This window comes from Gymnodraco acuticeps, unplaced genomic scaffold (genome assembly GCF_902827175.1).
Source record: "Gymnodraco acuticeps unplaced genomic scaffold, fGymAcu1.1, whole genome shotgun sequence".
Taxonomy (NCBI): Eukaryota; Metazoa; Chordata; class Actinopteri; order Perciformes; family Bathydraconidae; genus Gymnodraco; species Gymnodraco acuticeps.
Genome location: NW_022992186.1, coordinates 106,964 through 125,573, shown reverse-complemented (window position 1 = coordinate 125,573; position 18,610 = coordinate 106,964). Strand labels below are relative to the sequence as shown.

General features: G+C 41.7%; 1 protein-coding gene across 2 annotated transcripts in view; it reads right to left on the bottom strand.

Annotated features, from left to right (window-relative positions):
- The window catches only part of LOC117539084 (homeobox protein MOX-2-like), a 52,270-nt gene that overhangs the window by 31,808 nt on the left and 1,852 nt on the right, over positions 1-18,610 (bottom strand). The window contains exon 2 of one of the 2 annotated variants that reach the window (XM_034205110.1): positions 15,879-16,699. In XM_034205110.1, coding sequence (XP_034061001.1) covers positions 15,879-16,308 — 430 coding nt within the window. In that variant the 5' untranslated portion in view covers positions 16,309-16,699. The remainder of the gene's footprint in view (positions 1-15,878; positions 16,700-18,610) is intronic. The other variant, XM_034205111.1, reaches the window with a different exon arrangement.

The window sequence follows — 18,610 nt, the reverse complement described above, 5'->3', positions numbered from 1 at the left end:
CAGACTTGGTTTTTCTCAGATTCATGGCTACTTTCAACGGTCGTCTTAGTGGGGGTCCTTAGTTTTATATGATTTGCTGAATGGGATGGGACTTATTGCGTTGAGTGGGAGGAGTCATCTGTAGAAAATACTCTGTTTTATTAGATTCCGTAAAAGCATCTGACTCTTAATGGCAGTTTGTGATTTTGAGGCTATTTCAGTGAAACAAGGCTGTTTTTGAAACATTTGGCAGATTTATGCTTAAATTCTCTCAAAATATACTGAAAGATACACTTTTGTGTATAAAAGCTGAAAAGTAGATAATGAAGTACTTTGTGTCCGTAGATTTTGTTAAGAATCTGACTCTTAATGGTCCTCTCTAAATTTGATTCAGGGTTTGTTTGAAATGATTTGTGCTTTGTGTGTACAGACACACAGAAAAACACTGAAAAACATAAAAAGAAGGACTGTAATACACATGTATGAGACACGCTCCCCCTTGCTATAATGAAGACAACAGTTTTTAAATGTAAAAAACACTTTTTTATTTTTCACACCCAAAAATCAAATAGTTATACTGATTGCAACATCCGCAGGACCGTCTCCAGCTTAGAGTTCCCCAGATGACTGGAGATATCGTGATGGAGTTTTTTTCACTTCAGTCAGAATATTCATGTGTATGCTGCTTTCTGCACAGAGATGCATTACATCTACAAACAGAGCATACACTGATAGCACATGATACACTTTTGATGTTTGTTTCATTTCTGAGATAATGTTACAGAATGTTTCGGAAAATGAAGATTCCAGGACCACTTTAAATGTTTCGTTTACAATCGTTTCCCAATGACCGGGGATAGTACTGCCAGAACGCACAATAGCCAAAATGTCTTCTAGTTTACAAACTTCAGCCATTCTGTTTACACAGGGGTCACTACTCGTTCTGTTTTCAATCGTCCTCATCACCACACTTATTAAAAGGGTATTGACTACATTCTGATCAATATATACAGAGCGTTTTGCATGGTAGTTCCCCATTTTTATTTTACTTTAAAGAAAAAAGTCCCTGGCTTCAGTCAACTGCTGGTTATTAGTCTTCTTCTTCTCCCCCCACTCGCATGGATCTTTTCAAGTCTCTCCTTGAGGCGTCTGCAGTTTGTGATTTTGAGACTTTTTACAGACACTCTGCAGATTTATGTGTAATTCTCTCACAAAGGAAACAGTAAGTCTCTTACTTTTTTTATATGTATGACAATTTACAACTGGTAGAAAGTTAAGTACTTTTTCTGACCAGATTTTTCTTTAAGACTGTAACTCTTAACACACCAGAGAGCCAAAACATACTCACCCGCTTTTCAACGCCCTCCCCCCAGCAGCTCAGGTGTGAAACCCTCATACAGAATGTCAGTCCCTGTGTAAAACTTTTTAGTGACACTCTGCAGATTTGTGTGTAATTCTCTCACAAAAGGAACTGTAAGATACACTTTTTATGTATGCAAAAACTGATAGAGGAGTCGGTATGTTAATGTGGCGACAAATGTTCCCCTTTCTGCTCTGTACACTGTTTCGATGAAACACAGCAGTCTTGATAACTTGACATGACTAACATTACTTTTCTAAAATATATGTTTTTAGACGCGTTACTTTGATTTCAAGGCTGTGATGGCGAGAGTTTAACAGTCAATGGCCTCAAGATGGTGCTCAAGAAGGACATTGTCATCCACCTTATTGATCAAGTGCTCATGCCAGACTCAGGTTAGACTTGCACATTTTCCCCTTATTAATGATTACCCGATTTACTACATATATTGTTTTTCTGTAATCCATATTTTTAATGGTGTTTAAATTCCCTCAAGCTAAACAGGTGATGGAACTGGTTGGAAGTTCCCCGTCAACCTTTGGAGACATGGTGTCTGAGCCAGGCCTTTCTGCTTCCATGCAATCTGCCGCTGAGTACACTTTGCTTGCCCCCTCAACACTGTCTTCAATGGTGAGTAACATACTGGTGATTCAAAAAAAAAAGCACGCCCCTATTTAGTTGATGGCTGAAGACAAAGCCTGGGTCCATTCTCTAGACTCTATTCTAGTCACATTCTGGAATAATTGGTGATATTTAGATTTGTTTTGTATTTACCCCTCATGTGCTGAGTCATTAGTCAATATGTGTAAATGTATGGAGCTTTAGGGAAGCTATACATTTATTGGCACACTGCAGAAGCTTTATGCCATGTAACAGCAAGTGTCCACTCCCCCCGAGAACATTCCTGGACTTCACCCAAAGGGAGTAGAGATGATTTGTTTTTGCATTAAGAACGACAGAGAACATTTCTCCAAAATGTCTAACTACTAATTATTGTCGTCTTTCTTGAAACTGACGTGCTTAAATTCTCTGAGAAAGTTACTGAAGGATACACTTTTGTGTATAAAAGCTGAAAAGTAGATAATGAAGTAGATTTCGTTAAGAATCTTTGACAGATTTATGCTTAAATTCTCTGAGAAAGTTACTGAAAGATACACTTTTGTGTATAAAAGCTGACAAAGTAGATAATGAAGTAGATTTCGTTAAGAATCTTTGACAGATTTATGCTTAAATTCTCTGAGAAAGTTACTGAAAGATACACTTTTGTGTATAAAAGCTGACAAAGTAGATAATGAAGTAGACTTTGTGTCCGTGTGAAACCCCATACAGAATGTCAGTCCCTGTGTTACAACTTTTTAGTGACACTCTGCAGATTTGTGTGTAATTCTCTCACAAAAGGAACTGTAAGATACACTTTTTTATGTATGCAAACGTCTTTCTTGAAACTGACGTGCTGACCGTTTTACAAAAACAAGTTATGTTTTCTGCTTTTTCATCCTCTGAATTTTCCTCCCCCGTCCCTCTTCCTTCACCCCTCACAACAACAAATCAAGGTGGATCTGTGAAATGAAACACCTCTTCCCAAAGCGTGACTTCCCTATTGAGGGCATGCGTCTAGGGCAGTAGGGTCTAATCGATTGACCAAATATACTAACATGCAGAACGTACGGTATGTTTTGAAAAAAGACTAACCATTTATCCAGTTAAAGCTGTCTTTAAGATGTGACATTGCGCACTGACTATTTCCCGTAAAATCGTGACAAACTATTACTTATTCTTAAATTTGATCTCTTGTTGCATGGTTGAAAATGATAGATGAAAAATAACTTTTTTAAAAAGAGTCAAGTTTTTCATGATCAGATACAGGTCAAGAAAATGCATAGAGGAGGTATGGTGCTGGCTCATTAGCCCTCTCACTCTTCTTAGAATGATCCTGTGCAATTATAGTTAATAAAAGTAATTACACATTAGTTCACAAATCCATATACTGAAAGAGAATACCCTTAGGTATCACTATTAAAACCTAAATAAGATCTTTTGAAAATAACCTCTTTTGCAAAACAAATACTTCTTTAGCAGTTTCACAAAAACTTGAAAAGAAACATCCTGAACGGAAGAGGGGGTGAGTGGTGTGTGTGTGTGTGTGTGTGTGTGTGTGTGTGTGTGTGTGTGTGTGTGTGTGTCCTCCCCATCGCCCCACCATTTGTCCCGCAGAGGATGTCTGGGGGTTTTATGGTTCCCACACCTGTCTTGACTGTTCACCAAACTTTTCACGGCAGAGAATAGCAGAGAGCGAGAGAGAGTTAGTGAGATTGACAGTACTTTTAAAAATATATGGTTGTATATTTCTTGTTATTTGCAAGTATTTGTAAGTTACAGTCAATACTGCTGTATACAGGGGCACAGGAAGTGGTTAGGTGGCGGGGCCTTGCTCTTTAGAGTTGAGACATTACTTTTAAAATATATGGTTGTATATTTCATGTTATTTGCAAGTATTTGTAAGTTACAGTCAATACTGCTGTATACAGGGGCACAGGAAGTGGTTAGGTGGCGGGACCTTGCTCTTTAGAGCTGAGACATTACTTTTAAAATATATGGTTGTTACATTTCATGTTATTTTATTTTGAAAACCGGAAGCGGGGGCGACCGGTAGGGGCAGCATTTTTATTTTTATCATTTTTAAAATATTTTTTAATTTTATTTTTGAAAAACCGGAAGTGGGGGTGACCGGTAGGGGCAGCATTTTTATTTTTATCATTTTTAAAATATTTTTTAATTTTATTTTGAAAAACCGGAAGTGGGGGCGGGACTTCCGGTGGAAGGGGCGGGGCTTATGGGGCGGGACTTCCGGTGGAAGTGGGCGGGACTTCCGGTGGAAGTGGGCGGGGCTTAGCCGGAAGTGGGCGGGGTTTAGCCGGAAGTGGGCGGGGCTTAATAAGTAGGGAGAGGTGTGACCTGTCACTTTCTATGCATACTAATGAGACGAAAGTGGTATGTGTATAACTACTCATATGAGTTCAATACAAGAGCTACCAGAGGACAATTCAGATATAAAATGATGCTATAACCCACAAGTAACAGCCATAGACTGTGGGTTATATAGGAGACATTTGTTTATGCCATCATAAATCTATAAACTAGCTCATAGCTGTCAGCATTCACTGCAGGCAAACCTAATGTGACCATTCACTTATGATTTCGAAGTAGAAAAAGAAGAAGAAGATATACTTTATTAATCCCTCAGAGGGAAATGTCTTCCCCCACTCTGTTGTGTTTAAATACATTACACACACAGGGAGGATATACAAGCACTAACAGACAGAGTTCGGTGCATTAACATTGACCTGCTGATGTCTTTCAACACAAGAAAAAGCTGTGTAAATTTTTGACATCATTTAGCTTTCACAGATGATCAGATATGTGATCTGTAGCGATTGCTACAACTGCACCGTGTGTTAGGAAAGTAGCTTTTAGAAATGTATCAATGGACTAAAATGTGTGTCTTTAACTCAATATTTAAAGGAGTCCTATCATGCTATATTTGAATAATATATTGTAGGGCCATACCTATATAAGGTATATTTATACGTTTTCTTTTTCAAAATACCAAACAGATCATGCATTTTAGCCATGCCTCATTTCGCTCTATTTTGCTCTCCTCCACCCTGTCTTTGCATGCGCTGCAGCTGACCACGCCCCCCTGCAAAGGAGGGGCCGAGTTACGAGCGTCATGTTACCATGCTGTTACCATGCTGTTACCATGCCATGGCAACCTCTCATTCCCCTGATAGGTGGAGAGTTGGCCATATAGGCGGAGCTCCCCGTTTCTGACGTCGAGACTATTTTCAAATCTGTATCAGTCTGTATCAGATCCGTTGCAGCCCCGTTTTTAGAGATTTGGGTATGGAGGAAAAGAGAGAGGGTTGTGTTTTCTGACACTTGGTGAGTTCCCTGACACACCGGGGACACATATTCATTTATAAAAGACGTACAAAAGTGCATTTTGCATGATAGGTCCCCTTTAAAACACAGAGTGATTGGTGCACAGTATGCAAAACATATTGAGTTTCACTGTAAGTGAAAAATGAAAGGATCTAGACCAGGGGTCACCAACCTTTTTTAGGATGAGGGCTACTTTCAAAAAATAAAACAAGTCGGGGGCTACTTTTACTCCTCTTTTTTTGTTTTTTGCAGTGTATATATTTAGCACATTTTAACATTATTATATGCTTATCTTTAACCTTTGTGTGCTGTTTGGGTCTTTGGGACCCGTTTTCAGTGTTTACTAAAATAACATGCAATTTAATTATTTTAACCTGCTTTATTTGGGGGTGGACGGGCCTCACCTCCTCTAGGGGGGGGCCTCACATCCTCCAGAGGGGACCTCACCTCCTCTAAGTGAAATGCATCAATCTGGTGCACTTTGAGCACAACATGAATTTATGGATACAGCTCTCAACACTCAGATGAAAGGGAGCTGTATACTTTTCAAGAATCCAAACATCTTTAGAATATGACCACAACCAATAATAAATCATTTAAACTTGTTTATTCTTATCTTGTGTTACCACATTCTTTCTTTTTATTTATGCATATTTGACTAATCACTCCCCTTTTAAACTGTTTTTGTACTGTCCTATTGTACACATTGGAATGATTTCTTACTTTATCTATATTAAATAGATAAAGGGGTACACACACACACACACACACACATACACACATACACACACACACACACACACACACACACACACACACACACACACACAGGCTGTATGCTCCTTCGTGGCGATGACGGCTTGCGTTCACGAATAATAATAAACATATTTGTAAAGTGGGGGGACACAAACGGGATTTCGAAAAGTGCAGGGGACATGTCCCCCCTGGAGATTACGCCATGCGTGTGTGTGCGTCAAGTGCAATACATAAATATGCAAGTTGCAACACACACAGTAAAACTCTGCCCCTCATGTGCTGTATATAGGCTGGCATGATGGGCTGTTCAATGGGGCTGATGTGTTGTGTAGATTCTGCCAGAAGGAAAATCAGCGGGGAGGTGCCACATTGCTTTTCTTCCCGACTGCAACGCTGGTCCATGGATGTATAATAAGAACGCGCTGGTCCCGCAAATCAAGCAAGAACGTGATTGGTCGATATTCATTGTGGGGGTGGGGGGAGGAGGGTGTTAGATATAGAGTTGTAGTAAGTAGATAGAGTTTGCTATGATTTAGGTTTCGTTTGTGCATGTGGTAGATTCTTTTAATTACATTTCCTTTTTTGTTTTATGTATTTTATACATTTTGGATTTTCTTGGCGAGCTATTTTTAGAACGTGCCCGGCGGGCGACTCACGTTGCCCCTGCGGGCGACTGAGTGCCCGCGGGCACCGTGTTGGCTACCCCTGATCTAGATGTTAAATAACATTAGCATCTTCCCCTAGACCAGGGGTCGGAAACCCGTGGCTCTCGAGCCGCATGTGGCCCTTTAAGCCCTCTACTCTGGCTCCCTTGAGCTTAGACAAAAATAAGAAGGAAATAAAATAAAAGTATTTGTAGGACTATTTATATTTTGTTGCACGGTTGAAAATGTTTCGTATCTTGTATTTTGAGGTGATACTGTGACACATACAAAAAACAAAACGGTTTTAATAAGGTCAACTAAAATATACGTCACATCCTGCTACGGTCCCGCACCAGCGCCTTTCTTGCAGGCGAATAACCTGACCCCCGGCTCGATGAGCGAACTATGGATAAATCAAAGAAAAGTATAGGAGGAACACAGGATTTAATTCTGCGTGGACAGAGTTATCTGCTTTCACAGCAAACGATGCTGGTTTACCGGTATGTTTGATATGTAGAGAGAAGTTACCAAAGGTGCTGCAGCCTTTACGTATCGAGGAACAACACGGGAGAGGAAGACAGCTGATGATCTGCAGTCATAATTCAATCAGTTAACTCTTTTTAGGGTGCAGCTATTTGTTTTATTTATTTCAAAGTGGGTCCATTTTAATTATATTCATTTTCTTCAAATGTGCAGAGGACTCCCCAAGTGCTGTGCTGATTTATTTTAAAGTAGGCCTGTGTATTTTTTTGTATTCTCCTTATAAGAGTTATTTGTTTATTATTAGAGGTAAACAAACAGTTTTCTATAATGTAATAAATAATAAATGCAAAACAACTGTAGTTGTTGTCTATGATCTAACAATATTTACAACTTATCAAGCTATCAAATATGTTTTGCGGCTCCAGACAAAAACAATTTGTGGAAAAAGGGGCAAAATGGCTCTTTTGATCAAAAAGGTTGCAGACCCCTACCCTAGGCCTTATCACACGAGCATGCAATTTAGCCCATAACTTTGAACATTAACAGCCGGACTCTGAGGCCCATTCCCAAACCGCCCCACCCTACCCCTACACACTACCCCTCCGTTAGCGCGTTCACGCGGAGGGTCCGCCATATTGAGGGCTGTTCCAAAGCAACGAGTGTGGAGCGGTGTGGAGGGGGAGTGGGCTATCGAGCCCTCAAACAGCGAGTCTGCATCGGTGCTGACTTGAGACCGGTCTCTACCTGACCGGAGTCACGCTGTGTGTGTCCGTCAGGAAACACGCTGTTTACAAGTAGGCCTAGTTCCAGCAAACATCCACTGATAAACTGCGATGTTAACAACCTCATGATAACCTCATATGTTTTTAACTTAGGATCATACCTGTGTTTAGTCTAGAAAAAGGTAAATGTGTGCATTTTATTATAAAGTTGTGTATATTTACAGACCGTTGCAAAAACTAAGAAGCTTATAAACATCAGGTTTAAAACTAAAAGAGCTTTGAAACACAATGAAAGATGTTTGGAGTTTTATTTGAGTTATTAATTTACATTTTTTGTCTAAGAGATGCTGATTTGAAACCGTTGTTACATACAGTTACGGCATTTCCTGTTTCTGCCGGAGAGAGGGGAGGCCGTCCCAAAGCTTGCTGCTGTAAAGACCTTTTAAAATCCAAGTCAATTAACTTAAATATGTGTTGTGATACAGCTAGTTGGTTACAACAATCTACAGTGATGTCACAGGGATTTCAGACAGCAGGTAGTTGAAGGTTAAGTACCTAAATTCACTTGTTAATCCATTTGCTATGGCGACAACTGCCTCGTGGAACAACAAAGTTATATCTCACACAGGCTCCGCCCTCTACTGGACTCTATGGGTACTACTCTCTATAATGCTGTGCGTGCTTTCACCTACTGAGTTACGTAAACGTAGCCGGACAATCGGGGCGAGCCTACCTGAATGCGCGCGCAGGCCCACAGTATATAAGGCGGCTACGCCCTCCGAGCGTCATCCTTTTTCTCTTCAGCGAGCAGACAACTGAACCGGAAGCTAAACGTAAAGAAGAAGAAATAATAATGGAATCACCACTCCTGGAAGCTCGGCCTTGCCCTACCTGCCCTGGCTTGATCGCGGGCGCTGATCCTCATCGATGGTGCTTCGAATGTCTGGGGGCTGACCACGCCGTGGAGGGTGGCAGACATGCCCCGTCCTGCAGTGCCTGCCGGGCGCTCGCGCGGCTCAGACGTCAACATCGCCTGGACCACTTCGAGCAGGCGCGTTATGTCTTGCCGGACGAGGCACAGGACCAGGAGGACATCGAGGTGGTGGAGATAGAGGACCAGGAGGTGGCCAAGGTGGTGCCCTTCGTCTTCGCCATTCCGGCAGGCCGCGCGGCCCCATTTGTCGAGAAGGAGGAAGACGAGGACTTCTCGCTTTCGGGCGCTTCTGGGTCCGGTGGCCACGAAGGTCCACCGCGCAGATCTGCCCGCCAGATCTGTGGGCCTACCGCTTCCCCCTCCGCTACCACGCAGACCGATGAGCCGCCTTCCTCAGGGGTTTTATGGCCCAGTTCAGCCAGCCCAGCCGGCTTTTGTTTCGCCCCCGTTGCCAGATATATGACAGTGTGTGGAGGCGACAAGTCGGCACCCTCTGAGAGCTGGGATTGCTTAGGGTGCAGGGCCACTCGGACACAGCGTGTCCCGGTGTGCCCCCCCTCGATGAGAGCCTTGCGGCCCATCTGCTCCCCCAGGCAGCAGGTTGGGCGGAGGGGAGAAGACCCCTGCCCCCGCTGCCTCGTGACCGTGAGGCCTTGGAATATCTGGATAAGATATTCCGGCTCAGGGCACAGCGGGCCGCGGCGGCCAATAATCTGGGCGTGTTGGGGGTTTCATTGATTACTCCTCAACAGGAAGCCCCCGCCTCCCCGTCGCAGGAAGACCGGGGCGATTATGTGGACCGCTGCATCGGACAGATGAATAATCTGGTCCACGGTGTGGCAGCCGCAGATGGCCGCATGATGTCCCTGACCACAGTGGGATCACGCCACGTGTGGTTGGGGCTCACGGCACTCTCCAGAAAGGACCGTGACGATCTCCTTGGAGCCCCCGTATCTCATGTCATCACACAAACACCATCACCAAAACAGCGGCTCTTTTTTTTTGGCAAAGAATGTGATAGTTAATGTAAACTAAGGCTTTTACAAAGTAAAATGACGTTATTTTCTTTGTGTTTTAATTGTAAATGGTCTTAGATACACGGTACTTTTTTGTAATAATACAAGTAATTTTCTGTATTTTAGCTTTTCTTTATCATTTTTTAAAGATAATTCCGTTTTCTCGAGGTGTATGACTCTATTCTAACAATAGAATTGTAAAATTACTGTAAAATTGTGTACTGTAAAATTACAGTAATAGAGGCTACTTGTGGGTAAGTTACAGTTTTTTTTACATGTTATCTCCGTATTTTATTTTACAGTTTTCTTCCTTTTTTTGCCAGAAAATGTCCGTTTTTTTACTTATTTTTTTACAGTGTGGGTATGTAATTGTGAGGAACAGAATTTCTTTGCCCAACTACACAGCGGAACGTTTCCCATAAAGGGGAAAAGAAAGACATCAACAATATAAAAAGTTGCCTTAAAGTAATGAACGAGTGTGGAGAAAACACTCCCAGATTTGTTTCTTATTACTTGGATGAACTGCCGCCGGTGACATTTACTAACATGGATGTCTCAAGCCTACTTGGGAGAATGGAGCAGCTGTGCACTGAGGTCTGCTCTATGAAGCACGCAATGCAGCTACAGGCTGATGTAAGCGAAGATCTTCGTGCTATCACAGTGGAGATCGATCGCCGCGTGTGTGCACAAGAGCGCTCCACTGACCCGACACGGGGCCTTGATGGCTCAGATGCGGCGGCGGTGGACGGGGCCCGCCTGGACGGCACAGCACTGGGGGCAGCACAGGCAGGAGCCTCAAACTTGGGCTTCGGAGAGAGGGCTGCGGCGGGGGCCTCTGCTCTGAACGTGGAGAGGGCTACAACCATAGGTGGATTTTGCGGGGGGGCAGGGGGGGCATTGCCCCCCCTAGTGGCTGAAATATATTACAGCATTACTACGTCGAAAACTGTTCCAATACAAATATTTTGTATATCAATATTTTAATAAGGTAGGACACTGGTTAATAATATTGTAGAGTGTTTAAGTAACCAAGGGATATAGTAGTTATCAAATAAGTATAAGATGTGCACAGTTATGATAAGTTTTACAGTTATGTAATGCACTGTTGTTGGGGGGAGAGACCGCCCCTTCCATATGAGTGTGTGTGTACGGCGGGCATGGAAAAGTCATACTCAGTGGTACTGACGTCAGTAAAAAAGGTTTGCCCCCCCAAGCGCAAATGTCAAACTCCGCCTATGGCTACAACAATGGATAGTCCCAGTGGATCAACGTTTTTGCCAGGCTCTCCAAAGTGGAGTCATGTTGTGAAAAAAGGCTGACGTCATGCCTCAGAGAAGGCTGCTGATAAACCAAGATTGCACACTGTTGCTCCCGAGCGGAAAAATAAATCCAGCAACGTGCCTATTGTTGGCACCGGAGCTGCGGGCAACATCAAAGTGATCAAGACTAAGCTGGTGAGTGTTTTTGCTTCCAAGTTCTCACCAGACCTAGATGCAGAAACTTTGTCTGTGTATCTTAAAGAAAAACTTGGCCGTGAGGTTGCCTGTTGCCAAAAAATTGGCACTATACACGGTAGATACGGTTCATTTAAAGTATCTGCTGAATGCAATGAGGTCAGTGAAATGTACAATCCGGAGATCTGGCCAGAAGGGGCATTTGTCCGGCGATATTATGAGCCGCGCAGAGCGGGAGTTATCGGCTCAAACACTGCACCTACTGCGGGGGGAATGAGTGTGCCTGTTGGTGCTATGGGCACTCACTTGTCTCGCTAAATGACTATTCGGGTCTTGTCGTACAACTGTCGTGGCCTTCGTATGGGCCAGAGCGCAGGGGATAAAGCTCGCCGCATTGTAGTTGACCACCTTCTGGAGAACTGTGACATACTATGTATGCAAGAGACATTTTTAGCGAAGCAAGACTTGGAAAAACTGAACTCTTTCAATGATAATTTCCATGGGGCTGGGGAGTCTACTACTGACTTTGGCATGGGAATAGTCAGAGGAAGGATATCAGGGGCTGTGGCTATCCTGTGGAATAAGAACCTTGATTCATCAATAGATGTGGTTAGGCTTTGTGCCGACTGGTGCATTGCAATACAGTTTACTCACAATGACAAGGAATGTATTATTCTAAATGTGTATACACCCTATGAATGTCATCAGAATGAGGATGAATATCTAAATAGGCTTGCTTTCATTAATTCCTTTATTCAAAGCAATACTTCTTCTTGTGTGTATGTCATTGGGGATATGAATGCAGATATCTCAGACAGGAACTCATTATTTGCCAAGCATATGGCTCAGTTCTGTCACGATAACAATTTTATATTGTCAAGCAAGGTGCTTTTGCCTGCAGATAGTTATACCTACATTAGCGAGGCCTGGCATACTACATCATGGCTTGATCATTGTATTAGTACAGCTGATGCGCATGCTTCACTTGAGTGTATGAGCATTCTGTATGGGACAGCAACGACTGATCATATACCTGTTGCTATATCAATACATGTCGAACATCTACCTGGGCTAACCAGAAATGTAAATAGTGCTCAAACAGAAAAACTAGACTGGTCAACCCTCACAAAGGAAGACATTACATCCTATTATGCTCAGACAGATACATCCTTAACTAATATGCATCTACCTAGAGATGCAATTATGTGTAGTGATGTTAACTGTAAGGATGCAAAGCATAGGAGTGATATCTGCTCCATGTACAGTGATATAGTAAGTGCTCTGTATGAAGGCAGTAATCCTTACTACAAAAGTAACAATAAGACACATAACATCAGGTCTGGCTGGAATAGGTATGTAGCTGAGTATCATGCTGAAGCCTGTGAAGCCACCAAATCATGGGCTATGGCAGGCAGACCCAGACAAGGGTCTGTGTTTGAGTACAAGAAGCTTACTAATGCAAGATACAAGTATGCTATTCGCTTCATCTGTACAAAATGAGCAAGCCATGAGGGCCGATTCCATGGCTAAGAAGCTGCTAAGTAACAATGTTATGGATTTTTGGAAAGAAGTGAGGGCTATAAATAAATGCAAAATATCTCTACCATGCACTGTTGACGGAACATCCGGAACAGACAACATTGTGGAGTTATGGCGACAGCATTATAGTACCTTATTCAATTGTGTCCAAAGTGAACTGTATAAGGTAGATGATATAAGGTAGATGATATTGATAACAATGAGTCAATGATGATAATGCCACATGAGGTGTGCCAAGCTATAAACAAGCTGTCTGACAACAAAGCCAGTGGTGTAGATCATATTTCTGCTGAACATCTTAAATATGCCAGTGTGAAGATAGCTCCTCTTCTTTCTATCTGCTTTACTGCCTTTATGAGTCATGGCTTGTTACCAGACTCAATGTTGTCTGTTCTGTTGGTGCCAGTTATTAAGGACAAAGCCGGTAAAGTGGGAAGCCTAGATAACTATAGGCCCATAGCGTTAGCCAGCATACTGTCAAAAGTCCTAGAAAGAATTCTGCTGGACAGATTAGATGACTTTATTAACTCAACAGATAACCAGTTTGGCTTTAAGGCTAAACATGGCACTGACTTATAGGAAATGGTATACACATATAGAGGTAATAACTCATCAGTTCTTATGTGTTTCATTGATGCTTCTAAAGCCTTTGATCGTGTTAATCATAGGAAGTTATTTGTTAAACAGAGTCAAAGAGGGGTGCCCAAATACATTGTGAGAGTTCTGGTCTACTGGTATGGCCACCAGACTATGCAAGTCAAATGGGGCAATAGGGTCTCAGCCCCATTTGGGGTTAGCAATGGTGTCAGACAAGGTGGAATCATGTCCCCAGTTATTTTTAACCTTTATATTTATGATCTGTCCAAGCGACTGAAAGCCTGTAATACTGGATGCATGATTGGTAGCACTCTAGTGAACTATATTATGTATGCAGATGATCTTGTTGTGCCGAGTCCATCTAGCGCTGGTCTCCAGCAGCTTCTTGATGTTTGTTCTGTGTATGGTGTGGAACATGACATCAAATACAACGCCAGTTGCTGTAGAGTGCTGTCATGATCTTTAGCACCAAAGAAGATAAATGTCTAAAATGTCCTGATTTTAAATTGTCTGATATTAATCTTAGTGTCTGTAATAAAGTTTTCATTCATTCATTCTCATTAGGGATTAATAAAGTGATCTTAATGTGTCGTCTTCAATATATTATATTTATAATCACTATATAGTATGCATATAGTGATGTTGATAGGTCTTCAAAGAAGTGAGATCATAACATATGGTATTGTACTATTTATATTATATAAAGAAATGTAAGTTAATAATATCTGAAATCTTAAATTCTGCACAAAACATTGAGTCATGAATAATGAGCCCGAAAGCTCCTGTCTCAAGGCAAAAACAGATCGTACAAAAAAATTATGCTATTTTATAATATATAAATAAAATAAAATGACATAAACATGCTTTAGCAAGTCTAATCCAGTCTGTTCGTCTGACTTCATGTTTCTTGCCCATCTAATGTCTATTAGGAGATGTCCTGAGATGGGATGGATGCAGGACAGTGGTGCAGTGACAATGTTATTTTGTAGGCCGACCCAGAGGTTGGTGTTGTGTCGAAGTGATGATGTTTCATAGAAGCTCCAGACATTCACCAGAGGGGGATTTACTGACGTATTTTATAACGTTAAACAAAGAGTGAAAATCTTGGCCTGTGTTAACCACAGAACAAAAACACGTTGACTGCAAAACGAGGGAACTGGAAGTGCTAAATGCTAAGGCATTTCAGGGCTTTGAGACTCATTCCTGCACCACTTCATATATCTAAGAATAACATCCACAATGGATATTCTGCAAAACAAATTTACATCCAGTGTCAACATTTATTGTCGCTGCAGGAACCATTAGTCTGACCAAGCCAGCTCTCTCCAGGGTTGTAGGTTGATAACTCTGCACTTTGTATTTCATCATCATCCTTTTTTAGGAACATCTAGTCCAGATGAATGTCTGTAATAAAAGTGCTGCGGCTTCTGTCAGTGCCAGTAAAGTTAAAGTTAGGAAATTGGATTTGAGTCCGGCGGCTGGCAGCTCCAGCACATCCTCTCCAAGTGTTCCGTCTGTCAGTCAGCTCCCTCTCTCCCGGCCGGGACGTCCAGCCAGGGGAATCGGAAAGTTCCTAACTTGGCAACCGCTGCGAGATATAATTCCTGCTATTAAATCTAGTGGATATATCCTGGATATGATGTGCTCTTTTGTGTCCTTTTACCATTCATACACGCAAATACTGTGTATGTGCAGATAGAGAACTTTCAAAAATCTGAAGTTAGGCTTCATGCCGTTGATACGTGAACCTGACTTTAGTTTTAACAACCTGGAGACTTTACATTGAAAAAACGTATGCCAATAAATTAAATATATATATATATAGGCTTAAAACAAAATGGTAACTTTTCCACTTTATCACGTGTAACATTGTATCTTTTATTTATTTGGTTTATAGATTATATAAGGTGATAATTATGATGGCAATTTCAATCAATATAGCTTCTAAATTCAATTACTTTTTACTTCTTTGTAGTTCTTTTTTAATTAGATTTTATTTTGGTGTAAACAGTAGTTGGTAAACAGCTGTCATAGTTGGTACTATTTATTTCTTCTTTGTTTTCCAAATAGATTTGTATTTGACCCAAAACAATGTTTGGTCTTCATTATCGGTGTAACTATTAAAAGCTATCAATCCTTGTCTGAATATCCAATGACAATAGTTTAGACCAAAGCAAATTATGCTCAAGTCTTTAGTGTTTAAAGAAAAAATGAATTATCAGTTTCATGAGGACAGGGTAAAACACGAATCAAATAAAGCAAATAATACCACGTCAGCAAATTGACATATTTTTTATGTTTGTTTTAGGAAAAGAAGAATTTATACAACAATAGACATTTATCTGCATTTAAACTAAAGGCAATTGTTGACCAGTTAAAGTAAATAACAAACTGGAAATTCAGGGAGCGAGACATGTTTAAAGTGAATGGATTATATTCTTCCCGTTCTTACCTGAGCCATCATTCCTGCATTTATGGCTCCGTCTGTCCTTTGAAGAGAGATTCTGCCGGCCGTGTTCCCCAGACACCAAGGACCCTCCGATAGGGGCAACACTGCCCAAACTGGGGTTGGTACTGCACAGGTTTGGGACCCCAGAGCACAGTTCAGGAGCCTCAAGCTGTGGCAGGAAGACACTGTGCCGTGAGCTATGTGAGAGCGTGGTCGGAGGGACCAACCAGTCAGGCGGGGGCTGAGGTTGCTGCTGCTGAGGCAGGTGGCCAGTGTCCTCTCCTTCAGAGTAACTGTGGGGGGGAGAACAGCTGGGTACATCCAGGTAGGAGACGTTGAAGCTTCGACACAGTGGAGATTGGGTGATGGCGGGGAGCAGACCCTGGGCTGGGGCGTGAGGGCTGCGCAGACAACCAAATAAAGAGTGATCCATGGTGATGGAGTCCTCCAAACCCCCACTCCTGCTACACCAAAAACTCCCAACTCAAGCAGGTCAGGTCGGACCTCCAGAGCCCCCTAAATCCCTCAAAAATAGTCCCTGGTTATCCAGAGCAAGCAGGTGGTTGACAATCTGATGGGGGGGAACACTGGAAGGCTCTGTGCTGACACCAGGAACCCCAGGACCAGAGTGAAGCAGAGGGAGCCTCTAGAGGGGAGCTGCTGGAGAGGGAGGAGGGGGTGTTATATATAGGGTGTAACCTGAGCGGGAGGCTGGGTAACTGGCTCAGTGCTACTGACCGCATGCATGCGATCATCCTCCAAAATGCAATGCACAATAAATCTGAACCATTCCATAAACACTGCCATTTTATTTTGGGGCTGAGCTGTGAAAAGAAAGAACAGAGTTACATCAGCTGTTGGCTTTTGGATATACAGTAGAGCAAGTGAAAAAAAGATTTCACTGTGAAGGGTCTGAGGTTTCCACTCCAGGAAATGTCATTTCCCAAACACTTCATTTCCTGCATTCACCCACTTTTGGGGTCAGCAACCTTTTTGATGTGAAGTGCCATTTAAAAGAAAAATGTGATCAGTGTGTCAAATCCATGACTTAAAGGTGGATACAAAATACTACAAATACTACTCGTTCTGCGAGTACTATTACTTTTAAGTTACCTTTAAAGAAATAGCATCATGTACTTAAAAATAACTAAAATCACTCGTGCAAAAATGTCCCTTGTTGGAAAAGTAAGGTTATTGTGGCGGCTCAATTTCCAGTTACGTTTGAGTCGCAGAGAGGCTAAACTTGGCTATAAACTGTGACGCGTTTTCGCAGAGAAAGTCCATACTGAAGCAAGATAGATTTACGATATTTAATAAACAAAATCATAACATAGTAACTATGGACAAAACGGTCAACAGAAAAAGTGAAAGCACAAGCTCACCCTGTCATTCCCCCTTGACATGAAACAGGTGACTTAAATAGACAAACCACACCAGTGTGACAATTACCGGAAGTGCTCAACAAACAAATAAAAGTGACGTAAACAAATAATAATAATAATAATACAAATAATGAACTTGGGCTGAGTAGCATTATGGCACCTACAATACCGGCCCCTAATTATCATTTCACAACATTATAATTACACTATAATAAATGACAATACACACAATATACATCCAGATCTCTGTCTTGAATTATTTTTGTTCAGAGTTCATATATTACAGTCTTTTTGGAAAAGTGATCTTTACTCACTTATCAGTATCAGTAAAAATGCTTAGTGTGGTGTGTGTGTGTGTGTGTGTGTGTGTGTGTGTGTGTGTGTGTGTGTGTGTGTGTGTGTGTGTGTGTGTGTGTGTGTGTGTGTGTGTGTGTGTGTGTGTGTGTGTGTGTGTGTGTGTGTGTGTGTGTGTGTGTGCAGGGGGCAGGGGCAGGAGACAAAAAAATAAAATAAAGACAAAAATAGTCCGTTTAGACTTGGAAAAAGTCCTCTGCCTCCTGAAGAAGGCTAACTTGCATATTTTTCATAGTCTTATATTTCAACAGTTTTACGACAAACTGTGACTTTTTTTATATGGAAATGATTATTTAAGATTGACAAACATCATATGTGTCATTCATGGCACAAACGGGATCGAAAGATAATCTTTCTCTCTCTCCATTCACTTCAATACAAACTTTTTCCGAAATAAGGGTTGCGGTCGGATAATCCAAAAATCAGCTCCTAACGTCTATTCCTTGACCTCTGAGTGAAACGTTAAGTGATAGTGGATAGGAGAATTCAAAAGGACTTAGGAGAAGAGACTGCGGTAGCCTACTTTAGAGAATCCGACTGCACTTTCACTATCCGACGTGTTTATGATGCGCCAGCGGACGTCATGAATGTGCGTCTGCTGCTGTGGGGTAACTATGGAAACTACAGTTTTCTATGCAACGGACTACAACATGGATGTTCAATAAGAACGAGGGACTACTGTAAACTCATCTAGAGACTCTGCACCGTGCTCTGATGCTGTTGCTTTATGCTTTATGAACGTGGACAACAGAGAAACATATTCTTCATGACCAAAGTTGGAATTGAAATAAAAAAGGAAAGTGAAACTTATGCTCGTCACCCTCTCCCTCCGGTCCACATTAATACAAATGATCCCAATACGTATGATTGTATGAACTATGAAAAGATCTTAAAATCAATACAGATGTATTTATTATAAACGTTAGTCCAGGGGTACTCAAATACAAATCTTAAAGGTCCAAAATAAATGTTTCAATAAGACAAAGGTCCGTTTATCAC